This window comes from Zingiber officinale, chromosome 6A (genome assembly GCF_018446385.1).
Source record: "Zingiber officinale cultivar Zhangliang chromosome 6A, Zo_v1.1, whole genome shotgun sequence".
Taxonomy (NCBI): Eukaryota; Viridiplantae; Streptophyta; class Magnoliopsida; order Zingiberales; family Zingiberaceae; genus Zingiber; species Zingiber officinale.
In genome coordinates this window covers 21,074,342-21,101,093 of record NC_055997.1, presented here as the reverse complement: position 1 = coordinate 21,101,093, position 26,752 = coordinate 21,074,342, and the positions used below count along the sequence as shown (strand labels likewise).

General features: G+C 39.1%; 6 protein-coding genes across 10 annotated transcripts; 4 read left to right on the top strand and 2 right to left on the bottom strand.

Moving 5' to 3' along the window:
* Positions 1 to 347: 347 nt before the first annotated feature.
* On the bottom strand, positions 348 to 3,890 carry LOC121996090 (uncharacterized RING finger protein C4G3.12c-like). Its single transcript, XM_042549907.1, has 6 exons — positions 3,483 to 3,890; positions 1,995 to 2,930; positions 1,722 to 1,916; positions 1,466 to 1,620; positions 815 to 925; positions 348 to 643 (listed from the first exon to the last, which is right to left on the bottom strand). Exons 1-6 carry the CDS (start codon positions 3,624 to 3,626, stop codon positions 577 to 579), a joined length of 1,608 nt encoding a protein of 535 aa, XP_042405841.1. The 5' UTR covers positions 3,627 to 3,890; the 3' UTR covers positions 348 to 576.
* A 159-nt stretch (positions 3,891 to 4,049) lies between these two features.
* Positions 4,050 to 11,749, top strand: LOC121996088 (carbon catabolite repressor protein 4 homolog 4-like). 4 transcript variants are annotated; one of them, XM_042549903.1, is made up of 12 exons: positions 4,050 to 4,253; positions 4,665 to 4,759; positions 5,335 to 5,375; positions 5,560 to 5,609; positions 7,524 to 7,593; positions 8,294 to 8,415; positions 8,886 to 9,007; positions 9,125 to 9,254; positions 9,621 to 9,768; positions 9,959 to 10,737; positions 11,318 to 11,398; positions 11,480 to 11,749. In XM_042549903.1, exons 1-10 carry the CDS (start codon positions 4,195 to 4,197, stop codon positions 10,235 to 10,237), a joined length of 1,116 nt encoding a protein of 371 aa, XP_042405837.1. In that variant the 5' UTR covers positions 4,050 to 4,194; the 3' UTR covers positions 10,238 to 10,737; positions 11,318 to 11,398; positions 11,480 to 11,749. The 4 variants fall into 4 exon arrangements, with proteins under 4 accessions (XP_042405837.1, XP_042405838.1, XP_042405836.1 ...); XM_042549904.1 differs by having other exon boundaries at positions 11,244 to 11,398; XM_042549902.1 differs by having other exon boundaries at positions 11,225 to 11,398.
* On the top strand, positions 11,252 to 12,655 carry LOC121994672. Its single transcript, XM_042548628.1, has 3 exons — positions 11,252 to 11,402; positions 11,508 to 11,749; positions 12,209 to 12,655. Exons 1-3 carry the CDS (start codon positions 11,252 to 11,254, stop codon positions 12,653 to 12,655), a joined length of 840 nt encoding a protein of 279 aa, XP_042404562.1.
* A 1,758-nt stretch (positions 12,656 to 14,413) lies between these two features.
* On the top strand, positions 14,414 to 16,224 carry LOC121996089 (probable xyloglucan endotransglucosylase/hydrolase protein 30). Its single transcript, XM_042549906.1, has 4 exons — positions 14,414 to 14,655; positions 14,740 to 14,840; positions 15,166 to 15,374; positions 15,474 to 16,224. The coding sequence occupies exons 1-4, from the start codon at positions 14,469 to 14,471 to the stop codon at positions 15,982 to 15,984; spliced, it is 1,008 nt and encodes a 335-aa protein (XP_042405840.1). The 5' UTR covers positions 14,414 to 14,468; the 3' UTR covers positions 15,985 to 16,224.
* A 396-nt stretch (positions 16,225 to 16,620) lies between these two features.
* Positions 16,621 to 20,416, bottom strand: LOC121996087 (UV-B-induced protein At3g17800, chloroplastic-like). 2 transcript variants are annotated; one of them, XR_006115960.1, is made up of 4 exons: positions 20,167 to 20,416; positions 18,302 to 18,582; positions 17,254 to 18,153; positions 16,621 to 16,967 (listed from the first exon to the last, which is right to left on the bottom strand). XR_006115960.1 is itself a non-coding variant. In XM_042549901.1 (3 exons), exons 1-3 carry the CDS (start codon positions 20,308 to 20,310, stop codon positions 17,367 to 17,369), a joined length of 1,212 nt encoding a protein of 403 aa, XP_042405835.1. In that variant the 5' UTR covers positions 20,311 to 20,416; the 3' UTR covers positions 17,166 to 17,366. The 2 variants fall into 2 exon arrangements, 1 of the variants encoding a protein (XP_042405835.1); XM_042549901.1 differs by lacking the exon at positions 16,621 to 16,967 and having other exon boundaries at positions 17,166 to 18,153.
* Positions 20,417 to 20,741: 325 nt separating this feature from the next.
* LOC121996086 (replication factor C subunit 3-like) lies at positions 20,742 to 25,569 on the top strand. The gene is made up of 12 exons (XM_042549900.1): positions 20,742 to 21,690; positions 22,268 to 22,378; positions 22,454 to 22,486; positions 23,582 to 23,750; positions 23,899 to 24,077; positions 24,188 to 24,324; positions 24,460 to 24,555; positions 24,645 to 24,714; positions 24,829 to 24,909; positions 24,995 to 25,058; positions 25,146 to 25,220; positions 25,306 to 25,569. The coding sequence occupies exons 1-11, from the start codon at positions 21,049 to 21,051 to the stop codon at positions 25,214 to 25,216; spliced, it is 1,653 nt and encodes a 550-aa protein (XP_042405834.1). The 5' UTR covers positions 20,742 to 21,048; the 3' UTR covers positions 25,217 to 25,220; positions 25,306 to 25,569.
* The last annotated feature ends 1,183 nt before the right edge of the window (positions 25,570 to 26,752 follow it).

The following is a 26,752-nucleotide window of genomic DNA, read 5'->3' as shown; positions in this document are numbered from 1 at the left end:
ATCAGGCTGAGAAGCAGTTTTACATAAATCATGTAAATAATGCCAGTCGACCACAGTAATCATGTAGATTCTTTTAAAGAAAAATCATTCTTTATATATCTCTAATAACAATCTTACCAACTAAATAAAAGAATAAATCGTTTTATAAACAGATATTTTATTTTTTATTTCCCACATGCTGATGGATTAGCATATAATATATATATTCTACAGAAGGCTGATGAATAAGAAAGAAATAATTACAGCAACAGGAAACTATTTTTTACGAAAAAGTGTCCACGATTTTGATAACACCAAGTGCAGGTACAAATACAATTCTCCCCGTGGTTGCCTTTTTACGAAATAGAATTCCAGGGAGGAAATAAACATAAATAAGCTTGAAGAGAAACACAATGACGTTGACAAATCAATGAACCTCTCATTGTTTCATCTACAAAATACAAGATTAATTAAGAAAGTACACGTTTTATCTGATAGTTGCACACTTTACCGAATTGTGCACCAAGACGGATGAAATCCAAAGCTGAAGCTGAGAACCCTTCAGGTAAGAATCATGACCAGGATGTAGCTGCTTCCCTAGCTGGGCTTTTGTTTATTTGATGCATTTGATGTGCAAACATCCCGGCGACATAGAGGGCACACCCTAGACAATAATTGGTAAAATTATGACTCGAGAAGAATTATCACATTTATGTGAAGGAATATATTAAACAAATTTACAAGATTCAGTTGTAGTAACAAGGATGTTTTGCAAATTAGAACATGTTAAACAAAGAAGACAGTTCACCATGAAAGGATTGTTTTATAAGAATACCTATGATTTTCTTTCAGCCATTTATCAATGCATGTTCGATGAAATTCATGATTGCAAGGCAACAACCGCATGCAATCTCCTTCTTCATACTCCACAAGGCAAATATAGCATCTGTACAAAACAAATAATAAAAAAGAGAACAATGAAACTTCGAGTTAAATACCCATTCATCATATACAAAATAATTTCCATGGAACTCTTTAGACAAATAAGAAAATTTAAAATAAAAAAAAAAAAACAGAAAGATAGATCTATAACATTTAAGAAAATTTGATGAAAGCGAACACTAGTATTGTGGATTTGAAATGGATAAAAAACACTCAGGTTAAGAGGAGGCGATATGATAAAGATCAGATGAGCTTTTTTGCATAAAGCAATGCAACCACTATATTTCATTTTGTTTCAGCATAGCAGAATCAATAACAATTAGAGACCAAAAAAAGTAGTCTTCTCAGTCTTGAAGTATCTAAATACAGAAAAGCTGCATGAGAATTCTCAATAATGCACTGTCCTCTATAATGACTAATCATTCATTTCATATGAGTTTCAGTTGAATTATTTTGATCAGGAAAAAAGGTGTTCTCATAGCATTTAGGAAAGTTCCATGGGTATTTGATAGAAGTTCCTGATAAAGAGGTACAAGACTCTTACTGTGCAGCCTCCTCATTTTGACATTTCGATGTCTTGCTAAATATTTTTACTGGAATACACTCAACAACCTCTTTTGGTGCAGGAACAGACCCAATAGATGAAAAAGATGGTCGAGAGGATAGTACAACAGACTGCTGGTGTATTTCATCCAAAACCTAAAAAAAAGAATGCACTAGTTATTTGACTTTCCCTAACAAGGAAAATGTAGTCAACAAGCCAACATTTTCTTCCAGTTTGGTATTCACTTTGGTCATACCTCAAACAGTGCCTCAGCTAGCACGACGATTCTTGATATGCTTGCCCTTGCACTTGTGTCATCATCAGGATTTGCATTTTGGTTACTTGTTCTGCATGCACAGCGGCCTGTTCTATGCTGGCCAGATAGTATACATGATCTATCATGACCTGATAAACTTTCGAATCGGCTACCAAGTCTCTGAAGAGCACGAACCTAACAATAGAAGTTGATTTTCCTTAAGAATATAACGAGTATATAAGCAATTAGAAACCATAATCCAAATAATCCTACCTGAGACCTTATCCTTCTTCTCCTTTCAAGGAAAGCTGATCTGTGCTCAAAAACATCATGATTCCCAACTCTCCGCTGTTGAGCATCTGCAACATTCTCATCATTGCTATTCATAGATCTAGATTCCTGATAAGACACACTACTTGAGGAATCAGGCAACAAATCATTAGTCCTTCTAGGAGAGGAAGCTCTTCTAACACCACCCAGTGCTCGTCTTCTAATAGGCTGCCCACTGGGCCACACAGTCCTATCGTCCAGGGAAGAAGAATCAAACAAACCATCAGAAAGAGCAGTCCTTCTGAGAACTCTATCTCGGAGCCTTCCTACACTACGTGTTCTACTAAATCGTACACTACCTTCTATAGTTTCTTGTGTTCCCAGTCTTCTTTGAGAATGCCTTGCATTTCTTGATTCCACAAAGCTACCACTAGAACACCTGTCGATTGTAGTCTCTGTTCCTTCATTAAGCTGAGCCACATCTAGGGAAGAGCTAGTTTCCATTGTGCTACAATTTTGTATACTATCAACATGATCGTGATCTGCATTATCATTTTGTCCAAGATCACTACTTGGAACAGACACACCAGTGGAGAAAAGAGAATGGGTTCCCGGTGATCCTAAACTGACTGCTCTGTTGAGCCGATAGCTAATCCCATCAGGTATAAAAGTAAAACGAGAATGTGATCTTCCTGATGTATTTGACAATCGATCACCTCTATAGTTCATAACAGAACTACTATTGATATTAAAATTAATCCGTGATGTACCCTCGTTTTCTTCTCCAAACTGTTCACCACTAGAAGCACGTGACAAGGGCAAGCCATCATAACGAGGCAGCCCAACTTTTTCAGAAGCATGGTCATTTCCTTCAACTGTTTTACTCTCTGCTTCATCCTCACAATAGGAGCCTTTGGATCTTGCTTTTACTTCTATCTTCTGTAAGCAAAGGAGATGCCAATAGTTTAGTTTATAGAGATGCACATGGACAAACAACAGCCACAGAATCATTCGGATTGAAATTGAAAGAGGAACTTGAATAGGTTGTTGACAGAAAGAGGAATTTTTTAAGCTCAAAGATTTGAGAAAAAAAGAAATCAAAGGGAATCCATTTAGACGCCATTAGACAAAGAAACTCCATTCACACAAAAATAATCAATTGGTGGAAAGCATCTAAGGAATCCAGCCAACTATCTTTTGAATGGAGCTAAGTACAATCATATTAGCAACACAGAAGGGCAAATATTGAAGTGGATATTGCAGAGATGATTCTAAGAGTTCAAGTCTTGAATAACAAAGATTGCTTTTTAAAGTAAAGGGGAAGAAACATGGATTTCCTTTCAGACGGAATAACAAGATTACTAAGCAAACACACCCGCCCTGTCGGCGGTAGATCGAGCATATGACAAATAAGATCAGGAGTGAATATCCAGACAGGATGCAAGAAAGGGACAGAGATCTAAATCAAAGGCACACGAAGCGATCGCCCACCTGACGGCCATCCGACAGGATGGAGGCTAGACCAAAGCAGGAAGAGGAAGAGTTGACGACCCGAAGCCCCTTCAATCTCGACTTCCAGCTCCCGACGGAGGAAGAGGCCTCTGCTGAAGCATCCTTGCTGCTCCCGGATCCCATGCGTCTGCCGCCGCAATCCTTGGCTAACGCCGCAACTACGAATGCGATAAGCGCAATGCGACAAGAATCCCCATAGGAGCTAAGACGTGAAGAAGCAGGAGACGAGAAAGAGGAAGCGCAGGTGAAAGGGGACAGCGCGATCCACCACCGAAGAGGGAAATGCGGGACGACGAGAGAGAGAGAGAGAGGAGAGAGAGGAGTGCGTAACGAAGGGAAAGGGGAACCCTTGTCTCTGTCTTTGTTATTTTTCGAGTAATTAAGTATGCGGACGGATTCATATAGTGGCAACAGCGATAGTATAATAATGGACTACGATGTTCGAGAATCAGATATCAACCGACCCGGATCCGACTCATTGACGGGTCGGGCATCTATAATCGGGCTGAACACGTTTTAACTCCGCTAACCATTATCCCTGCTCCCAACTCCTAACTGGGCTTCCAGATTGAAGCGGAAACGGCTTCCTTCTTCTCCTGCTCTCGCCGCCTCTCAATCGTAACTCTTATCGCCTGACAACTCTGAAACCCTAAAATAAGTATCGCCGTGGAGACAGGTCAGAGATTGCGTGATGCGTATACCTTCCTATCTACTCCGCAAGCCGCCCTTCTTCGCGTCGACGCTGCCCTGGTAACTGTTTTTTCTTTCCAATCGCTTGATTCTGCTAGAATGAGACCTCTTTTCAGTTGCTTTCTTGACTTGATATTTTCCAGATTATGTTGGGATTTGATTAGAAAAATCTCTGCCCGAGCTTCTCGCTTTTGGCGTCGTTTAGTGCAACCACCCAATCTCTGTAGACGCAACCTTTGGACACTTGATTTGGCTATATTTTTAGTCAATAAAAAACTATTTTTTCCCCAAAAGTTGTCATGTCTCGGTTTCATAGATCACGCGATTTTCTAAGCTCAATGTGTTAAAGGTTGAGGATTATTAGATTTTTAATCTCCTGTTGGCTTCTAATTCTAGTTTTTTGTTGGATCATTAAAAGTTATATTGTGGTTGTATCTAGTGAACCTTACGAATTCATTACTTTTGAATCAGGGTTTGCAGCAATGGAGTAAGTACAATGGCTAAGCCTGTGTGCTCAAAGTTTGTTCCTCTTGACAATTATGAAGGCGTAATGAATACTTCAGATGGTATATACTGCATTGTACTACTCTATGTGGATTTTTATTGTTGCATTTGCCTTCTCAGGGAGCATTTATGGATTCTTTTTTAGCAAAATTATGTATCTGCAATTGTAATGCTTGACAAATGATTAACCTAAACAAATCCATATATCTCTGCTTGTATTGCTTGACAAGTTATTTAACTTGGTCACCATAAAAGAACATCTAAAGATCTGATATCAATTTTGCTTAGAACTGGTTCTATGACTTGGTAATTGTTTCAGATGCATTGAGAGTAAAAGTCATAGTTATTGATTTAGCAATTTGTTTTATTTTCAGTCATCTATGGTTAGAGCTGCGTGTCCGGTAGACTACAATAAGAGATCTTTTGGGATTTATACATCTCTAGATTTTTTGTTCTGGTACACTTGTCTCTTTAGGGAAGGCATCACCCATTTCCTATCTTGTTTGTTTTTACTCTTATCCCTTTGGTGCCCCTATTCTCTGTCATAATTCGGAGGGTTTCTTCAGCTAATATACATATTATGTTGTCTTTTGATAATAAAAGATTCTCTTTTCACTCAGTCTATACTTTCTTCTAGGATTCAAGTTCAGCTTCATCTCCTATAATATTTTGGCCCAGGTATTCTATGAACATGTCATTCCAAATTGAACTGTCAATCTGTTTTTCTTTATGTTGTTGATATCTGAATTGATTTACTTCAGATCTTTTGTTTTATTTTAGTTCTAACATGTTGCAATGCCATAGCCCATTGTTTTGTAGTTATCCTCCAAGGGATTATCTATTAAACTGTCTTGGTTTGCAGGTTTATGTAAAGAGTTCTTATTTTCCACATTCTCCATCTTCCTGTCTCAAGTAAGTATGAATCACTTTTACTCTGCTTAGTCATGAGTGAAGTTATTAGCTTCCTACTTTTTTTTAGCAATTTGATATTAACATCTAATCTAGCTAGTCAGGCTTTTCTATAATGGCCAGCAAGATGTCACCACCTCCCTAACTTACTGACTGTTAATCGAAGGATGAAGAAACACAATATTTTTCTGGGAAATAAGATTAGTTTTGTGGAGAACGTATTCTTGATGTCTAGTTCAAAATTGTTTTCCAAGTTCTTGTTTTTTTTTAAGCGAAATATTCTTTGTTCTATGGATGACATTGAGAGCACAAAAAGAACTTCCTGATCAGTTAGACGGGTGTTTTCAGTCACGATTGTGCTTCTCATAATATGTGAGATATACTTCGATTATTATGCTTAATATACTACAAGTTTTGTTTAATAGCTTGTTGATGCAATGCTACAATCTTATGATTTCATTTGTGTGGTTAGTTGATCTGCATGCTCATATTTTAATTGAAGTGCCAATTGCTTAGTTATTACTTTTGTTAGTGATGTATGTTTTCATTTGGTAGATATTCTTTATGTTTCAGTCAACAAAACATTCTTGGAATGATGCTTGTTTTTTGAAGCAATATTTGTAGGTGAAAATTTCTCTACCCAAGACCATCATTTAAGTTTTAGAACAAGAAATAAAGTTGCATAAACAAAATCATAATCTGTTTTCTATGATTTGATTATTTCTCATCCCTTTAAATTCTCTCTATGGCTTGGCCTTCCTTTTCATCTATTTTTTGATGACCTATTGGTTGAACACAATGCATTGAGAGGGAAGAGGATTGCACAAGAGTCGAGATACTTTCCCTCATTTACGTAATTTAAAATTAGATGAATTCTAATTCCATTAGCGGATTATTTTTTTCCTTATTTTTCATCCACTCAAAATCATAATCACTTTCCTTCCTCTCTCCCAACTCCACAGTCCCGATTCTTCTCCGTGTGTCCAGACAACTTACGATCAGCCATTACGGTGCTGTGATCAGCCATCAATGGTGCAAGGCAAAACCATCAGCTAGTGATGGCTCGGTACCATCCATCATGCCATGATATCCCAATCCAATTACACCGGATGAGTTAAGATCTTGGGGTTTAACTTTATCTAGTTCAATTTTATTTTTAAGCAAAACTGATTATTAATTAATATTAGCACATAATTAAGAAAAAAAATCCAATGATATTCTCATTCCCTGATGGGTTGATCATGAAACCCATTCCTTGTTCCTAGAGAAGCTGAAGTACGACCCCTCCATTTGTCATGCCACGTGCTCCTTGTTCTTATAGAGAAAACTTAAATACAAGAGACATAATCCTTCAGTCAGGGAAAGACATCTAATATTTTTATACTATTTAACAGGACGCACAATCCTGTTTCATTACAATTTTTTTCATCATATTGTATAATAGGAAAATTTTCTTTTCCCCTCCAAATTCTACCTTTTTTTAGAAATGTATGGGAGTTCCAAAATCATCAAAATTCCTTTGGAGTTCTCAAAATCTAATCACAAACATAATCATTAACTCTCTTAATTTTAATGGAAGAACGACATGGCAGGTATGCCATGTGCCATGTCACTTCTCTGTTGATTAAAATAATGGTGTTAATGTCTTGGGGTGAAATAATATTAGTTTGAGAATTATTGTGGTACTTTGATGATTTTGAAACTTTGGAGGAATTTGGAAGAAGAGGATAAACTTTGGGTAATGATTCAAACTTTAAGTGATGATCCCTATATACTTTAATTTGTGAATTTTGTACTTACCTCTATTATATGATGGCCGTCTCCAGTAAATGTTCTGTGTTAAATTTCAATCAATCAATCAATATGTTTCCTCTTTCATCCAGCTGATGTTTGCTTAATAAGCAGATAATGTTACAGGTGGAAAGCACGTTCAGAATCTGTTCTAACTGACTTGAAGAACTTAAATGCTGATTTTTTCTGTATACAGGTGATTTACTAGTCATTCTATGTCTCCTTTCGAAAATAAGACATCACACCTTTATTTTGATCTTGTATGGCTTGATCATTAAAAAACTGTCTTTAGAATCATTGATCATGAGATCCCTTATCCAATAGCACTTTAAGCACTGCAATTTGTTGCATTTCCAATATGTTATTTTATGAATAGAGTTGAGAGTGCTGAAATTTGGTATTGTTATTGAGAACAATCAGATTTAGGCACCAACTATAACACCCTATAACAATATTTAATATGGAACTAAACATATTTCCAATATGAAATTCCAGCACTTCCTCTGAAGCTGGACCTATAGAGTCAAAATGAGAAAAAATTAAGATGGTATAGATATGTTCAAAGATGACCTATAGTTTATATAATTAGAAGAGTCAAAACTTGTAAAAAGTAGGAAAGGTTGAAAGAATAGTCATATAGTAAAAAATAATTTTATTAATTGTAATATTATTAGTGATCTTAGTTTTATATAAAGTTCAATGGAGGAATAAGATTCATGTAGCCAAACCCAAATAGTTGGGACAAACAAGGATGATGATGAACATAATGTTGGTCTCATTTGTTGCTTTCACTTTGCATGCTGATTAAATTGTCTTTTCTTTTCACCACTTGATAATTTCAACTACTAATTTCACAGACCCCCTAGTTTATCATGCATTGTTGTCTGTAATTATAGGAGTTGGATGAGTATAATAGCTTCTACAAAAGCAAAATGGAGAGCCTTGGGTATTCAAGCCTTTATATTAAAAGAGTTGGGAAGAAACGCGATGGATGTGGAATCTTTTACAAGCCAAGCAGGTATTATCAACTCTTGGCTGCATTGTTACTCTGCACAATTGTTTTCCATTGTCTGTTGATGTGGAAGTAATGCTTCAGAAAGACCTTGTAATTTTTTTTTGGAGTTCAGAAGTACCTTCTAATTACTATTTTTTTTTTTAATGGAGTTCTCTTTGTTCTAGTTCCCCTATTATACTGGAGACCAAAATAATTCACTCAACAATTCTTTTTGGTTATTTAGCGTGCTCTCTTAATCTGGTCCTTATTTAGTATGTTGCCGATTCATACACAACACCCAGTTGGTCAGACTCTTAACCAGTTACTAGCTTTCCTGGTCAATCCTACTAAATCCTGCAAATACAAGAAAATGTTATGTTTAAAGTTATGTCAAAATAAGGAATTAACGTCAGAGCTTCCTTGAAATTTTTATTGCATGTTTTATGTTTTTATATTGTTTGGTCAAGTAATGCAACAACCCACTGTTTCTTCAGTGCACAGTTGCTTGAAATGGAGGAAATTGATTACAATGATCTTGCCAATTGTGCGAATACGGTTAGTGCAATTAGGAACAATAAAATATTGGATCTTGAAGAAAAGGATGCACAAATACAAGGTATGCTTATGAATTGATGTTCACTTTGTGCACAATGTTATCTTATGTTCATTAGCTCTTTTGTGTTCTTCAAATTGAATATAAGTTTTGGAATCACTGGGTAATCTACTTCAACAGATTCTGAGAAGCAGCAATCTAATGATCCGCTTGTGAGATTAAAACGTGATTGTGTGGGATTATTAGCAGCTTTTAAGCTAAATGATCCTTCTGGCCACATTATTGTAGTGGCAGACACTCATATTTACTGGTAATGGAAGTCAACATGCATTAATAATTGCCAATTGTCTTTATATTAATTTCATATTTGCCCATTTTTTACTCTTTTTTTTTTTTTGCTAATTTTATCAATTTTAAAGGGGAGCCTTGCGCAACGGTAAAGTTGTTGCCATGTGATCAAAAGGTCATGAGTTCAAATTTTGGAAACAACCTCTTGCAAAAAGCAATGTAAGGTTGCGTACAATGGATCCTTCCCCGGGACCCTACATGACGGGAGCTTCGTGCACCGGGCTATCTTTTTTTTTTGAATATTTTTTATTAATGACTATTTACAGATTGTTTACTTGTGCCAGAGCCTAGAAGCTTGATTAATTTAATTTAAATCTGGGACTCGCAGGGATCCAAACTGGATCGATGTAAAGCTTGCACAGGCTAAGTATCTTCTATCAAGACTTTCACAGTTTAAGGAGCTTGTTTCAACTAAGTTCACTTGTACCCCTTCAGTGCTTGTTGCTGGTGACTTCAATTCTACTCCTGGAGATGAGGTCAGTTTTCATTATACTTCCTTTGCCTAACTCAGTAGCTTATTCTAATTTCTCTACCCAGTTAGTTATATGATATCATTGGTCGGTACAAAGATATGAATGCCTTTATGAAGTTTTCTTTTCCCATGCCTTGATCAGTTTTCTATTTGAAGTATGCCTGTACAATCCTCGTTTTCTTGATTTCCTTCAGGTCTATCAGTACATTGTATCAGCTTCAGAAGCAGCCCCTATCAAATTGAGCAGTCTTTATGCAACAAACGGGGGAGAGCCACCGTTTACAAACTGCACCCCTGATTTCACTGGAACACTGGATTACATTTTTTTCTCAGCTTGTCGTCTGAAACCAGTAAGCCTATTAGAAGTTCCAGGCCGCGACTCGCCCGACATCGTTGGAGGGTTGCCCAACTACCACCATCCCAGCGATCATTTACCAATCGGTGCCGAGTTTTTAGTCCTCCATTCTTCATGATATATATTTGCTTTTTTGTATAACAGAAATTTGATGGTAGGAACCTGCGTTCCATATTTTGTACAACAGAAATTTGATGACAGTTTGTTTCCTTCACTGAGTTAATTCACGGGTGTATTATTGTGAAAAACAAAGTTAGGAGTGCCTTAGAGATTAATAATTAGAGGTGGCCCCTATTATTCATGAGGGACCCGGACAAGGGCGAGCGAGGCGGCCGCCGTCGGGACACGACCGTCCATCATCATCCGACGACCCATATCTGACGGTTGAATCTGATCAAATCGGCTGGGCCCAGGTTTGATTATCCTTCTCCAAGCGCCGGGTCAGCAATGACCGCGGGTAGGCTGTCAACTTGTCCGGCCCCGTGGCCGCGGCTCTAATAATGGGCAGTTGGGAAGGGCTTGAGGCTTCGTCGTGTCGGCCACGCGATTTGGGAATTGGGATTACGATTCGCCGCTCTTCTCCCTCTCGCGATCTCACTACGTTCTTCGTCGCGTGAGGTACTCTTCTCTTATTTCCTTGATTTCCCTTTTAAAGTATGTTTTTTCTTTCTTTCGTTCTTTCCTTCTTTTTCCGATTAGAAAAGAAATTGCGAAAATTATGGTTTTCTCCATGATATTGATTTGTGTATGTGTTGTTCGGACGTAGATGTAAAAAAGCATGATTTAATCGTTCCTCTAAGGAGGAAGCTGGATCCGCCTTTATTATGATTTCGTTAGATGGTGTTGCTTGTCTCCATGTCATAGTCAAATCTTTTGGTTGGAAAAAAGAACTTTTTTCGACTGATGCCATCTAACTACATACAACAATTTGTTATCTCTTTCAATTTATCGGTTCTAGCGTAGATTTGCAATGAGGAGTTGCTTGATCATATTCGATTTTATATCTTAAGAAGTATGATTGTTTTGAGTTGAACAGAATTAGGATTTTTTTTTTCCTGGTTTCTTCTTGAAGCTATATTTCATACTTATCCACCTCTTATTGTAGGTTTTGTTTCTACTGCTAGGCATTGTAATGGAGGTTGGTTTGAGGGGAAAACCTAGTGAATCGTCCTCTTCTGATATTTCCTTTGCTAACCAGGATATTCAGAGATGTCCATTCTTGAGAAACATCCATCAACCTACTAGCTTCTCCTTCTCAGCTGTCAATTTTTCTACCCCTGTAAGTTGTTATGAACTTCAGGATAGCTCACATATTCATTAGATGTATTAATAACTCATACATACTCTTGGTTTCATTTAGGTATGAGGCCATGGTCCAATCTTTGAAGATGGACCAAATTTTGACAATGCATTCAGGCTTTTCCATGGACATAATGGGGTCGTTCCCCTCTCAGGAAGAACATTTGTGCCTGATCAGAAACTAGAGCCTGAGATTTCACCTGAGTTTAATCCCTTAGCAGCAAAGGCAGCCACAATCAGCCTTTCAGCTTTTGGACCAGGAGGACCTTTTGGCTTTGATTTCTTCTCAAACAAGTGGAAGAAGCAGAATGGTAGATCATCCAATTCTCAGGTACTTCCATTGTCATTTCTTAGCCTTTAGAGTGGAACTAATTCCTGAACATCCTGCACACATTTTGACTGCATCTTACTAGTGCTTGTTTGCATAGATTGTGAACCATTAATAAGTGTAACGTAAATCATGTCAGGGTTAGAGCTAGTAGTATAAATGTATAATATTTTTTTCTTCAATATGATGCAAATATTTCTCTGTTTAGATAGTTATTGGGACTCGATGCATCCTTGTCTTTTCTCACTGCTCTGTCATTATTTGTCTTTAAATGTAAATCTGAATCCAACTTTCATAAAGAATTGAAACTGTGAAGGTATACTAGTTAATTGTTTTCTGCAGTTAACTTGAGTCCCAAATTGGTTCTGGTGGAATATTTTTATTGTCTTTAATCTCAATCAGAGTCGCAATGTCCTTCCATAAGTCGTTTTGTCGTTAACATGTCTTTGGAAAATGCTACAGAAAAGAGGCGATTCAGCACACGAGTCACGGAGCAATGAGTGGCTGGAAACTGGACAATGTCCAATAGCAAAGTCATATAGAGCAGTCAGTGCTGTACTTCCCCTGGTTGCAAATGTTCTAAAGCCTCCCCCCAGCATGAAGCTAAGGTGTCCACCAGTTGTGGTGGCTGCCCGTGCAGCGCTCGCTCGAGCTTCTTTTGTAAAGAATCTCCGACCACAACCTCTTCCAGCAAAAATGTTAGCCATAGCCTTGCTGGGTATGGCTGCAAATGTTCCCCTTGGAGTCTGGCGGGAGCACACCAAGAAGTTCTCCCCCCAATGGGTCATGGCAGTCCATGCGGCTGTACCCTTCATTGCAATGCTAAGGAAATCCGTGCTGATGCCCAAGGCAGCCGGCGATTACGATTGCAGCCTCAATCCTAGGTCAGACCATCGGATCGAGAGCTGAGCGTATTAGGCTAAAGGCAGTGGCAGCATCAGCTGCTGGCGAAGGAAACCCTGCAATTCTCAAAACCAGAACACTAATATCAGCTACAAAGACAGGGCAATGTGGCCATGAAGTATCATGGGATCCTCTCTCCCTTAAGCCAAGGAACACCTCGAATCCACCAGCCCCTTCGATATGCTATTGATTGAGATTAGTTCGCCAGAGTTGGTATTTGTCCCCCTTCAATAATTTCAGCATCTCCATGACTGAATCGTCGTGTATTAATTATGAATGAGTTTACAGGAATAAATTCAATTTGTTTCAGTTTGTCGCGCGGTTTTAAGATGGCAGAAAAGAAGCACTATTTTACAAACACTTCTCATCTGATTTGTTCTCTGTCAACAGCGTGAACAAATCATGGTGTCTTGCTTGGCTGGCTGGCTGGCTGGCTGGCTGTATTAAAGATTGACCATAAAAAAACCTTAGTGGCTTTGGTGCACAGGTATGACTTTCTGGTTGAGACTTAATTATTGCCCATGTGAAGGCAACCACCTTGTTCTCTCCTTGATTTTTATTACTGTTATACATGCATTTGTTGACCATAAAAGCTGAAATGTGCCGTCGCTTCAATTCAAAATACCACGCCTCTGTTGGACTGTAGAAGACTTGTAGTTGGCGTACTACGTCGTCTCTCACAAAGTCTAATTCACTACGGGACCTCAGGCAAAGTTGGGTCGACACCTTAGGTGTCTCCTCGAGTACTCATCTTGGACACAACTTTGAACCTGGGCCTCAGTGTGTATCGACAACAGGCTTTTCGGGATCATTATCAACACGAGATTGTGGTAGTCGTGCTTTGGGAGTGCGCCAATACAGAAGAAGCTATCGCTCCTTTGCCTTGTCTTTCCAAGCAATAGCCACGCTAGTTGCTAGTTGATATATCAAAATCTGTTATTGAATTGCTTTAAAATTCACGTCATGTCAAGTGTTTATTTCGTCAAATAAGTCGATATATCATCCTTTATTTATTAGGTCATCTGTAAAGCACTTCTTATTTAAAACCACCCAAACTTTCAACTCATCAATTGGGTGGGTCCCCTGTCCCTGACTGTCGCTCGAAGGGAGGGAGTAATCTTGAAACTATTTTCAACCTCACCCTCTAAATTGTGCAATAATATAAGGGCTTGGCCATAAAAAAGACGTGTCAAAATAATCTCGCTTTGCAAACTGGCTTTAATTTTAATTATATTGTTTTTAGAAAAATTGAGAATAAAAGATACGCCCATGGATTTAGTGAATTTCAATTACTGCTGATTGGTTAAATTTGATTCGGGATTTGATTTATTTTTTGAAATAGAAAGCATTGCCGTGTGTCACGCGTCAAACATTTAATGCAAAATCTGTTTATTTATGGAAAATCATCATTTACAGCGAATATATTTATCATTATTAAAAAATACTCTTATTTTAAATATATTCTCACATGAGGAAAGGGTTCGTAGTGACGATCCATTTAGATAAATTTTAAATTTAAGCTACACCCCAGGATTATAATTAACGGTCACGGAAATCAAACATTTTGAGCCGCGTTTTGCCCAATCACGACTCGCTGTCGAACGCGTCGTGGGTTACAGTTCGAACTTCCACCGCACGGCGCGCGGGGGTAGAGTCGGAATTTCAAACCGAAAACGGTGGACTGTCCAGTAAAAAGAATCTTCAATGAGTGGGAGCCAGCCAGGTCAGTGCGGCTATCGGTGCGCGTATATAAATTCGGTGCGGACCACGCTGAAATGACACCAGAAACCAGCGAAGCCGAGCGGCGGCAGCAGCAGCGATGGCGATGTTTACGGGCTTCCTCCTCCTCCTCTTCTCGCTTGTAGCGACGGCGTCCGCGGCGACGGCGGCGTTTAACTTGACGACTTTGCCCTTCGACGACGGCTTCTCCCACCTCTTCGGCAACGACAATCTCGTCCGCTCCGGCGACGGCCGTGGCGCCCGCCTCACCCTCAATCGTTACTCCGGTACGTATCCTCGGTCCCTAGTTCGCGTTTTCATCGAATCGAATATTGGTTTGGTGATTGAGAAGGCGTTTTGTGGCGGTTTAGGATCGGGATTCATTTCGAGTGATCTTTACCATCACGGGTTCTTCAGCGCTTCCATCAGATTGCCCTCCGATTACACCGCCGGCGTCGTTGTCGCCTTCTATGTGAGTATTTTCCTCTGTTTTCTTGTGTTTTAATCTCCAGAAAATTGTTCGGTTAAGAATCGAAGTAGATGGGAAAGGGTTTTTTTTTTTTTTTTGTTGAATTGAAATCGAAACAAGTTAGAACTGAAATCGGCTGAATGGTGTCATAGAAACCCTAGAAATTGAATGGATTCTTGAACATACATCGTATGAAACACATCGAGGCAACTGTAAACATCAAGGAATCTTGGCACATGACTCTGTTAATACATTAATCGATCGATTTTGCCGACAAGGTTGGTTGTGATGCTGAATGTTTTGGTGCGGTGTTGTATTTTTGATTCAGACTTCCAACGGCGACGTGTTCGAAAAGACGCACGACGAGCTCGACTTCGAGTTCCTAGGCAACATCCGCGGCCGCGATTGGAGGATACAGACCAACGTTTACGGCAACGGAAGCACCAGCCGCGGCCGCGAGGAGCGCTACGTCCTCCCGTTTGATCCCACCGCCGAGGCTCACCAGTACTCCATCCTCTGGACCGCCGACCGCATCATGTAAGTAATCCGCACCGAAGCTGTTTGATGTTTTTCTTCAACAGCTAGCTTCTGGATCGAACGGTAGTTAAAAATTGTTCACGGATTGCCCTTCTGCAGGTTCTACATCGACGACGTGCCCATCCGCGAGGTGGTGCGGAGCGGCGCCATGGGCGGCGACTACCCGTCGAAGCCGATGTCGGTCTACGCCACCATCTGGGACGGCTCCACGTGGGCGACGGCCAACGGCAAGTACAAGGTGAACTACAAGTACGCCCCCTTCGCCGCCGACCTCTCTGACTTCGTCCTCCGCGGCTGCCGAGTCGACCCCATCCAACTCGTCGACTCTGCCCGCCGCTGCGCGGACGCGCAGGACGAACTCCGCGCTTCCCCCATCGCCGTCATGACCCCCCGCAAGCGCGACGCCATGCGGCGCTTCCGGAAACGCTACATGACATACTCCTTCTGCTACGACACCAAGCGCTACCCCGTCCCCTTCCCCGACTGCGACATCGTCCCCTCGGAGCAGACCCGATTCCTCGACTCCGGCAACTCCAAATTCCGCCACGACCTCCGGAGGTCCCGCCGCCAGAGCCGGAAGCCCACGCCCGACGGCGAGATTAGCAATTAATGCCTCAATTCAATTGTGAATTAGCGCATATTCTTTTTGTTGTTACATAGTAATTTTTTTTTTTATTTTGTTACATAGTATTTAAAAATACCTATTGGATTCCTTGATTCTTCAATTTTTTCTTGCTTGGCGGTCCTCTAAATTAATTTATGTAAAGGAGACGGTGGGTGGCTGTTAGGATGGTGAAGAACTTGTCGGACAATAAATTGATGATTAAAGATTGGTGGATAGTTGTTGACATGTTCATGTGCCTTTTTTTCTCTTTCCTAACTTCTGCAAGTTGGTGGGATTGAATTGAATGGAAAACAAAGAAGTAGGAACTACACACCCCACAAAGCGAGTAGATTGTTACTATGCAATTTTGATATGAACTTCCATCTTTTTCTCAAAGTCTATTGAAGGAAGTATTTTTCACAGGAATTCTCTTTGAAAGGTTGACAAATTTGAGTTTGGCAACTTTTATTTTTCCAAATGCTGACTCAACAATCAACTGCTTTCTGGACTCTTTGATCGCAAAACTGACAGGATGAGGAAGGACAAATCAATCCATGTGGTGTGGACCCTATTCCTCCTGCTGCCACCATTCAATTCATTGCGTCCATTGGCAGTTGAGGCAAGATGATGTTGTTCTTCATGTGAGTTACTTCTTTAACTAATTCCTTGCTCATTTATTCACCTTTTTTTTGTTTTGTTTTTTGCAAATTGGCCTGGCTTCATCACATTCCATATGATATGATTCCCTTAAACCATATACATGTGGGTCATAGCACGAGGCTTAAGTGAGTCAGAAGCTATCAGCATGAACATGCATATATCGTCGCAGCAACCAACATGCTCCCTTGCTCAACTCGTGTCGTTGAAGGTATCAGCCAACTGCTGAACATGTATCGCACAGCAGTCCACATCAAGTAGAGAAAAATGCCCCCAAAAGATGAACATGGGGGATGGAGGGAAGCTTGGGAACATGGAGTAGCAAATCTGTCCTGTACAATTTTAGGAAATACAAATAGGCAAGTGGATCTAATAAAACATACAAGGCCAGTAGAAAACATTTGAGAAAATTTAGAATGTATGATTATATGTTATCTAAATGAACTAATTCCTAAAAACAAAAAGTTTAAACAACTGAAATTTCCTAAACCAATTTACAAGCAATTATTAAATTTGAAAAACAACAACACTTTGAAATTTTGAAGTAATTCACATTTATATATTTTGTGCCAGTTTTGCAGTCATATATTTTGTACAAACAAAATGCAAAGAGGATACTTTAAACATGATTAGTTCTCCCTCCTTTTCTCCAGTAAGATCAGTTGTACTGATGAAAACTCTCCCAGAATGAGTCCTTGCTCGGAATAACAACCATAATGTTGTCACCCAATTCAATTTGAGACGAAGTGGTACTTTGATTCAACGTAGGTCTCAGCTTCCCAAAGGAAAGTCCCTAGTGCAACTGCTTCCAAGACCAGCATTGTCAGACCCGAAAATGTTATCCCCACCACTTCATCATTTTGAGTTTTGAGAGATCCGTCCTCTAACACTGTAATGTCTGGCCTCCCAAACAAGGTCTGTGTCTGCTTTTCGATCAATGAAATAGCCTCCTTCGATCGTATGGTTGCGTATCGCTGCAATGTCTCCGCATCTAGGTACATCACATAGGATCTCAACCTGTAAGCCTTGGAGTCACTACTATCATCATCCTCGTCTGTTGAAATCTGCACCATGGATTCCCAGTCCCATAGTGGGTTAGGTTTTAATTCACCAAACATTCTCGGTCCCTTGGCTTTTGGAAGGGTATTCATACTCCTTTCAAGCTGGTATCTTTCATCAACCCTTTTGAGAAAATACCCATACATGATGGAGGCTGCATAAAGCTTCCCAAGCTTTAGTTTGCTAATTTGGGCGACAGTAATGAGGGGACCGACAACTCTTTCTCCAAGAATAAGAGATAAGTGATTTTGTATCATCTCCAGTGCATCGGGAGAGTGTATCTTTTCCAATTTATGTTCTTGATTGGGCCATGAGTCCATTACATATGTAGGGTCTGGGGAGGTTACTATAGTAGAGATCATTTGAATTTCGTTTTCCATAAATTTTTGTATGATCAAGCAGTAGATAATCTCCTCCAGTGTCTTCCTCCTTTCCTTCTCTTTAACTTCTGCAATTCTCCTGTATATTGTCAGGAGTACAACTCACTAATAAGCTGCCTGCAGATAAATATAACCTTGGGAAACATAATATATTGTTACACTTCCCTGACTGTTGGAAGTGGAATTATATCCAAAAAGGTTAACAATTCTCTAACTGATTCACCAACCTGTAAAGGAGAAGGTCCTGGGAAGATAATGGAGTTTTTGCTTTTTCAGCATCAACATCAGATTGAAGCGTCTCAAGCTGCTGATCTATGGCTGCAGGGAGTAGATGTGGGTGGGTTTGCATTATTTGAAACAGAAACTGACCTGTTGAGGATTCAAATTGAAGGGGAGCAATTGGTGTTTGACCATCACTAGAATTTCCCACTGCCCTCAACTTTAAGCTTCTTGCCCTGTGATTTCTGCCATAAAATCCTATTCTCGGCCACCCAATAGATGCACAAATCTTGAAAAAACATGAGGACAATAAATAATAAGAAATAATGAACAGATTACATCAACAAAAGACAGAAAGAGGAAGCGAGTTCTTTGACCCGGTAAAAGAACTTAAACCTGGACTGTCAGACACAGATGTAAGAGGAAAAAAGAGAAAATAAAATATTTATATTATCCTATGGACCCCCAGTAGTTGTGAAACAATGCTTGCTGAACTAGTTGTGAAACAATACTTCCTGTTATTGTATAAATGTACAAATTTCTCCTATATGCCATCAGTACAATCAAAAGTGGGGGATAGATATAAGCACTCAGCATCAGAAACTTTATGGCTTCCATAATGGTTTGTATTTCTGGCACATTTTATCCAAGCCACAATCATATACTTTGAATATCATTCAGCAACTATTCAGGCAAACATTTTTGAATGATCACATTGCTACTTGAAAAGGGAAATAGCATACATTAACATATCAACCCCAAGTAGTTATTTTTTGTGATGATGCAGGTGTCACCTGACTAATCATGAAGGTAGATGGCCTTCCCTTGATTGGCTTACCGGGTAAATTCGGAGGTAGATGGCCTTCCCTTGATTGGTTTACTGGGTAAATTTGGAGGTAGATGGCCTTCCCCCCTAGTTCTAGCTAACTTTCTTCTGATAGGATGTCTCAAGATGTAGAGAAATTAACTAATGGTCTAGCGGATTGATGTAAGCATTCTTTTGTATTCTTGATCAGTCCATGGTGTAGAAAATGAAAAGTAATGGTGCATATTCAAGAACCAAAACGTTTTCTTCTCTCTCTAGAAATCTAACTCCACATACTCGTAGATGCATGCCTTGGTCTTAATAATTTAGTTAACAAGACAATGTCTTCATCAAATAACAGCAATAATAGCAAGCCATGATTCACAATCATTTGAGCTCAACTATATGGATCTTACTCCTCTTCTGAACTTAATGTAATACAACTAGTGAAACCTAATCACATAAAAATATATGGTTATATCCATACACATAAACTTTACACATTAATCTAGAAACCAAGGTATAATACAACTCTTAACCCATTTCAAGTTACGCCTACTGCCAATTAGTATCATCGCTTGGATTTCCGTTCAATACAACGTAGCGAATGCTTAAAAGTCACTGAAATTTGAGAAATTGAAAACTGATATACGCATTCAAACAGAGTAGTCGAAAGTTATATCTTTTGCTCACATAACATGACTAAAAGGGCAAAACGACCTTCCAGTTCAGTAAACTCCGCCCCCACACACTTCTCAAACAAAGGTGAATAATATCCATGATTAATAAAAAAAACACAATGACCCAAGTAAAAAGGAAGGAGAATTAAATCAGCAGGCATCAAGCAAAAAGAGATATCCAAGGATTTCGGTCCAAGCTGAACCCTAGAAAGACAAAGTTGAGCTCCGATGTCTCCGAATGAACCAACAGAGACTCAATGAATTCCAACCGTAAACGTGAAGGTTTTATTTTTATCAGATTTCATGGAACTCATCCCCTTTCTCAAAGAACAGGGTGGAAACCAGAGGATGAAAGAACAAAAAGCCGTGAAGCTGGAAACAAATTTACCTTGTTGGAGAGATGGATCCTGGAATCGGATCGACAGAAGGAGGAGGCGAAGAGCTTGAAGTCCACCGGAGGCGCTCTGAATCCGGCGACGGAAGACGGTGGGAGTAACACTGAACTAACCGCTGCGACACTCCCAGCCGGCATTTTTTTCCCCTTTCCTTTGTTTTTTGCTTTTTCTTTTTCTTTTTCGTCTCGTTTCTTTCTTTTAATCTGGGCGTCAAACGCCGAGAAGAAACAGCCATATCGACAATTTTTATCATAATAAATAAATATTATATATATTTACTATTTTATTATTTATTAATAATTATTATTGTTTCTTCCTTTTGATATTAAGCAAGGGGCTAGTTTTCCAATGAGGCAATGAGAGGTAATAAATTATACATTTAACTAAAATAAATAATATTATTTACCTTTTACTATATAATTAATTTCTAAATAATCATTAGCGGAGACTGTTAGACGTCACTGTCTAACATTTTCGAACATTTTGGAGTCGGATCCGCTCCAATACTTGCTCCTGTGGCGCATGGAAGTTTCACAAAATTGGTCAGACAGCATGCACAGCTTTGGATCATTTTAAGAAAGCACGCCTGCATCCGATCATTCCGCCATTCTGCTAGTTCACCTCGTTTTCCGCGCCGGCTCGATGTCCTCCAACCTACAACCTCAACGGTAACTCAAAGGGATACCAGCTTTTGTAGAAGCGAACCCATGTTGGACCCCACAGCTATGCCCAATGGAAAGAAGGGTACAGAATGTGACTGAAAGGTCTTCGCCTTCAAAAGCTTCTCCCTCCCAGCCGGACCACCCTCCCCTCCCCACGATGCTCCGCTCTTCCGTTCTCGTGCCCCCACCATCGCCGGCGCCTCCGCAGACAACATGAACACCCTTGTGGATACCATCCGCCGCTTCTCCTCCGAACCCGTCATCGCTTCTTCGTCCGAGCTTGGAAGTCTGGTTTTCGAGGTCTCCGCCGCCCGCTCCTCCTTTCTGTCGGAGGAGCGGTTCCTCCGAAAGCACCCCGTTATACACCTTCTGAGCCTAGGCTTCAGCCCTGGACGCCGCCAGGATCTCCCGGGCTCCGGCTCCGCCGTGCCCACCTCCGCTGCATCGACCGTTGACATCCAGCGTCTCGGATTGTCCTTCTTCTTCGACCGATGTTCCGGCGGGGCTTCACTTCTCTTGGATAGCTCTCCTACAGCCAATCTTTTTGGTCTTGCCCCGATTCCGAAGTTTTCGATGCGCGGGGAGGAGAGTGGGTCGAAGGCCGATACTGACTCTACTTCACCGGGGAGGAAGTCCTTGATGGAGAGCGAACTGGTACTCCCTCGATCGGACGATTCCAATGGTCCTGCTTATGCCATAGCCAGTTCCGGAAATAAGGACACTGCTAAGATGACGGCTGCCCGGAGCACAGGCTCAGTTGAGGAAAAGCGATATGTTTGGGCAGACAAATACCGACCGAATATTCTGACCAAGTTCATCTGTAACAAGGACAAGGCACTGGAGCTCCATCAGATGGTATGCCTCACAATCTTGTGTGCTTTTTCATAGTGGGCCTTAACTCAAACAGGACTTAACTGCTTTTGCCGAATCAACTAATGCATGTCCACGGTAAAACTCTAATTTACTGATTCTTTTCCTCTGAACTTAAAGAATCTTATGTCGGACCAAAATGAAATTTTTAACTGTATAAAAATTATGAATCGTAAAACTTCAAAGTTGAGAAGGTGGTTGTGCTTATTCTCTCAACTAGATCTTGAAATAGTTAATCATGAAGAATGATAGTTGTATTGTAGTTATTGAATATGCTGAAACTCTGTCATAAATGCATGCAGAAAGGAATGTTGATCAGTTTTTACTTTCACTAAGAAATGAACTGTGTATTATTATCTCACTAAAGTTATTGTTACGTTTGAAGAACAAGAAACTCTAACTAAAAATGAACTGTTAGAATATTGTTCCTTGAATTTTGGCAAGAACTACTAACCGATTGATTAGTCATTTAATTTTTTAACAAATCTTGGATTATAAATGAGTAAGCTACGTCTGTAATTGCTTTTTTCAGTGACATAATTGGTCTCTTGCTACTTTATAGGTCAGTTCAGGAAAGGGCAGTCATTTGATTTTTGAAGGTCCTCCTGGTGTTGGGAAGAAAACTATGATTTTAGCAACATTAAGGGAAATGTTTGGATCAGAGAATGTTAAGGTAATAATTATTTGTGTTGACAAGAAATGGTGTACATTTTAGCCTTTTATGCATCTTTTACTATTCCTTTAACAGGTGAAAATGGAACTAAGGAAGTTTGAGTTGAAGGTACTTCTCTATTACATTTGTCTTTTTCATGGTAAAAGCTTATTTGCAAGATATATTATGCTAAAAAAATTGGATTGATGTTTACAGACACTTCTGAGACAAATATAAATTTCAAATTGGCAAGTTGTGGAATAAGTTGTGTTTGAAAAAGCAATATTTGAATGCGTTATTGAACGACCTAACTTTTACAACTAATAAATGAGAGAGATTAATCCTTAATCCTTATATCTTTTATCAAAATAAAACCTATCTTTTCTCATGGTATAGCAATAGTCTTGTATTCAAATTTTATGTCATTGAAATTTACTTATCAGCTCTCATGTGCTCGGTTTGGGCTTGACAATTATCCCAGTTTGTCTATCCATACATCAAGGGGCTTTAATGTCAAGAATATAAATGCATATATTAGCCTTTTTCCTACTAGCTTGAGTTTTTGAGATGACAACCAATAGGTTTGTGATACCTTGGGTGGGTGGGTGGGTGGGTGGGTGGGACATGCAGACGTTCTTCGTTGGCGAGGTAAGTAATAGATGGTTACCACAAAGTAAGTATCATAAGGAACTTACTTTAGTTAGGAGACATGGAGATTGATGGTAGGGGAGACTGCACTATCATATGAAACTCGCGGTGCCCTACTAAGGAAATTGAAAAGAAAAAAACACTTAGCCCTAAGAAAATCATCTTTGATAACAAATTAAGAATGAAATATTTTTAGTATTATCATAGGATTACAGCTGAGTATGTATGCCTTAGACTAGGTAAATCTAAGATTCCTTTTATCTAATATTCAGATTTATTGTCATTTTAGGTGGAAAAAACTTATGAACTCAAAAACATTGATTCACATGACTAATTGGCTAATTGTTTACTTAGTCTCCCTGGAATGCAATAGTTGATATTTACAGGTTTGGAGCATATAGAACAAAGAAAAGCAGGGAATTTTAAGTGACTTTAGTGAGTGAAAAGTTAATATTTAAATGAATCGTAACAAACATAGTCTAACTTTACAAATTTTTTATAACAGGAATTACCTAATCACTAATGTCTTTTCCCTGAATCTCCTACTTTCTTACAAGTGAATGGTCCCATCTCCAGGGAGAATTTGTTTCAAGTATTGAAATTAGCATGGGAACATCTTCACGGCATGTTGAGGTTAATCTGTCCGATATGCATGGATATGAGAAGTATGTCTTAGTTACTTTGATAAATGAGTCTCATATATCATCAGAAAAGCATGTCATCTGTGATGGTAGAAATTGCAGAGGTATGTATCTCTCTTCTAAGTCTGATGAATTGTGTGAGCTGGTATCAATATTGAGAATCTGAAATGCTAAGAGGATTCTCTTAGGCTGATATTAGGCATGTTCTGAGGTTTAATGAAATTTGTTGTCTGGTATCCTTGTGGGTTGCAGTGATAGTTATCCATGATGCAGACAATCTTTCAACAGATGCTCAACATTATGTCAGCTGGCTCATGGAAAAGTACCAGGGTTGTAATAAGATTTTCTTCTGCTGTTCAGAGGCCTCAAAGCTTCACATCATTGAGCCTCTCTGCAAGACAGTAAAACTCCAACCACCATCGGACGACGAGGTAACTTGATGCATCTATTTTTCTCCCTAAAGAATATCAACAAAATCTTTTTAGCTCGATCAATTTTTATTGAGTTATCATCAGTATAGGTGATAAGACATGTCTTTCAGATTGTTCAAGTTCTGGAATATATTGGAAACCAAGAGTCCATATATTTGCCAAAGCATATGTCCAAGATAATTGCTGAGAACTCAAAGAACAATCTTCGACAGGCAATTCGCTCATTCGAAGCATCCTGGAAATCAAAGTATTCAACTAGCTATTATCAAAGAGAATTTTTTTTTTTATTTTTCCTTCTCAATGTAGATTGAGGAATTGTTTCTTTTAGTTATTCATCCTATATAGTGCTTTATATCTGAATTTGTGCGATTGATAATTATAGCTATTCACTGAAAGAGAACAAGGACATCCTAACTGGCTGGGAAGATGTCATTGCTGGAATAGCCAAAAGTCTTATTAAAGAGCAAAGCCCTAAACAGTATGCGCATGTTCTTTCTATGGTGCTCGTTGTCACCAACTATGATATTGTAATGAGAAAAGGGGTTGATTTTGCATTTTGTTGGACAGATTATATATCATCCGTGGGAAGCTCAAGAATCTTATTGAGCATGATGTTTCACCAGATTTTATATTCAGCGTATTGTGTTTGCTTTTCCTAGACTTCTGACGCTTCAGCTGACAGCGAGAATAATTTTTTTCTTCCCTTTTCAAAGAGAACAGGATTAATGTTCTTCCATTCCTGTGTCTACAGACCCTTTTTGAGGAACTGAAGAAACATTTGGATGAACATCTGAAAGCCAAGGCTGAATTCCTCTATCATAAATACCAATATGTAAGCCAGAAAATTTCATTTCAGTACCTTAGTACTTCTTTGTCTCTAACTTTTGCTGCCCTGGTGCATATATGATACTGTGTAGCAACAAGATTCTGACAAATGGAATGACTCAAAGAAGAACCTCCGTTACTTCATGAGGATCGAAGGTAGTTTTCTCACTTATTTATCTCACAACTCTCACCAGCATTATCAAATTCGAATAGATTATTGTAGCGTATGATTTGTCTTTACAGAATTTACTGCTCATTTTATGAGTTTGTACAAGTCATTCATCACGAAGACCGACACCGAACCCAAGCACTGAACAGGTAAAAGCAAATGCACCAGCCTCCCTGCTTCTTGGAACTGTTAACTTCCTCTCTATATGATTTCACAAGCACATTCCTTATTCAGGCACAGTACGAATCGGTAGAACAATAAGAATTGGCGATCATCTCACTCAAGGTTCCTCCTTTGGGGTTGATCAGTAATTTGTTCGAAAGGATGGGTAGGCTGGCAATTTGGTTTTGCCCGTCATAAACTGTCAGAATCGAACCAAGTATTTTCTCTACTTAAATGCTTAACTGCAGTAGCTGAGAAGTGGTACCTCATAATTATTATTCATGTCTATTTTACATTTGTTTGCGAGTATGCTATGTGCTAATTAATTGCGTGAAATGCATTGTGTTAGTTAAAATTTATTGTTAGATCAAATTAAGCTAAGATCTATTAAATGTATTGAATAAAATTATAATGGATTCACTGCTTCCTATTCTATTAAATGTATTGGAAATGAATAAGCTCAAATGATAAATGCATGAAGTATTTATAATATTCAAATATTAGATAAAATCATTCACTGACCGTATTTGTTTAAGAATAATAATTTTACTAAAGCTTAGTAGAATATATTTAAAAAAAATGCAAATGATTTTAAATGTAGAACAATATGTAATATTCAACTCAAAGTGGCTTAGCAGTAGGTGATTTTATCAGTGATTGTCATTGTGATTATGATATTTTTTTTTGTTAATGAATAATATATGATAATTAGTGTGTATATGTATTTTTGAAAGAATAATAATTAAACGCAGCCTACTATCATATCCACCAACATACTCTTGCAATCTATTCTGTCTTTTTTGTACTCAAAATGTGTTCGACAATTTTATTTTAATGGCAAAATATTTGATCCCATTTAAACTAAAACATTTATGATGCCGTGGTAAATGAGCTCACCAAGTATGAGTTAAAGGTAGGAATAATAGTTGACATAAAGATTAAAATTAAGGCAATTAAAGGTAAGAAATTGTCAGGTCATCAAAGATGGCCGAGTGACCGTGGAGAAGAATAGCCTTGAGTGATCGAGTGGGGAATCTTGGTCGAGCAGCTTTTCCGCTCGATCAAACAGTGGAACCCCTTGCGTAGCTCATGTCTTTCTAGAAGTTAGTGTCGTTAAGAATAAGGTATGATCCGTCGATAAATTGTACGGCATAAACTTCCACTGTCATGTCAGAGATTTACCTGTCCTATTAAGAAAAGTGTCCACATGCATTGAAAGGTGTGTACGTCTGCTAAGGGGTACTATATAAAGGGGGTCCATGTACCGGCGGAGGTTTTCACTATTTGTATTTACGCTCTCATTGCTGCTACTATTATTTGCTGCTTTTCTAGTGTTTCGATGACTGACTTGAGTGTCGGAGGGTCAACGTCGGGGGCCCCTTCACCTAGCCCGACACTGACGTTATTGGTTTTGCAAAGCGGAGCTGAAGTTTTCACACGGTCAATCACAAAGCCATATCCCCAGCCAGCTATCTTCACCGTTTCCGGACAAGATCATATTGGCGCCATATGTGGGAAC

Excerpts from the sequence above, each read along its gene's own strand:
- LOC121996086 (XM_042549900.1), top strand. The coding sequence starts at position 21,049 with ATGAACACCCTTGTGGATACCATCCGCCGCTTCTCCTCCGAACCCGTC. Across the intron at positions 22,379-22,453 it reads TTGGATCAGAGAATGTTAAG|GTGAAAATGGAACTAAGGAA; the intron begins GTAATAATTATT and ends TTCCTTTAACAG. Across the intron at positions 24,556-24,644 it reads AAAGAGCAAAGCCCTAAACA|ATTATATATCATCCGTGGGA; the intron begins GTATGCGCATGT and ends TTTGTTGGACAG.
- LOC121996089 (XM_042549906.1), top strand. The coding sequence starts at position 14,469 with ATGGCGATGTTTACGGGCTTCCTCCTCCTCCTCTTCTCGCTTGTAGCG. Across the intron at positions 14,656-14,739 it reads CACCCTCAATCGTTACTCCG|GATCGGGATTCATTTCGAGT; the intron begins GTACGTATCCTC and ends GTGGCGGTTTAG. Across the intron at positions 15,375-15,473 it reads TGGACCGCCGACCGCATCAT|GTTCTACATCGACGACGTGC; the intron begins GTAAGTAATCCG and ends GCCCTTCTGCAG.
- LOC121996088 (XM_042549903.1), top strand. The coding sequence starts at position 4,195 with ATGCGTATACCTTCCTATCTACTCCGCAAGCCGCCCTTCTTCGCGTCG. Across the intron at positions 7,594-8,293 it reads CTGATTTTTTCTGTATACAG|GAGTTGGATGAGTATAATAG; the intron begins GTGATTTACTAG and ends CTGTAATTATAG. Across the intron at positions 9,769-9,958 it reads ATTCTACTCCTGGAGATGAG|GTCTATCAGTACATTGTATC; the intron begins GTCAGTTTTCAT and ends GATTTCCTTCAG.
- LOC121994672 (XM_042548628.1), top strand. The coding sequence starts at position 11,252 with ATGGAGGTTGGTTTGAGGGGAAAACCTAGTGAATCGTCCTCTTCTGAT. Across the intron at positions 11,403-11,507 it reads CAATTTTTCTACCCCTGTAA|ATGGACCAAATTTTGACAAT; the intron begins GTTGTTATGAAC and ends CAATCTTTGAAG. Across the intron at positions 11,750-12,208 it reads GTAGATCATCCAATTCTCAG|AAAAGAGGCGATTCAGCACA; the intron begins GTACTTCCATTG and ends AAAATGCTACAG.
- LOC121996087 (XM_042549901.1), bottom strand. The coding sequence starts at position 20,310 with ATGCCGGCTGGGAGTGTCGCAGCGGTTAGTTCAGTGTTACTCCCACCG. Across the intron at positions 18,583-20,166 it reads GGATCCATCTCTCCAACAAG|ATTTGTGCATCTATTGGGTG; the intron begins GTAAATTTGTTT and ends TGTTTTTTCAAG. Across the intron at positions 18,154-18,301 it reads CAGGACCTTCTCCTTTACAG|GAGAATTGCAGAAGTTAAAG; the intron begins GTTGGTGAATCA and ends GACAATATACAG.
- LOC121996090 (XM_042549907.1), bottom strand. The coding sequence starts at position 3,626 with ATGGGATCCGGGAGCAGCAAGGATGCTTCAGCAGAGGCCTCTTCCTCC. Across the intron at positions 1,621-1,721 it reads TAGCTGAGGCACTGTTTGAG|GTTTTGGATGAAATACACCA; the intron begins GTATGACCAAAG and ends TCTTTTTTTTAG. Across the intron at positions 926-1,465 it reads CAAAATGAGGAGGCTGCACA|ATGCTATATTTGCCTTGTGG; the intron begins GTAAGAGTCTTG and ends TGTTTTGTACAG.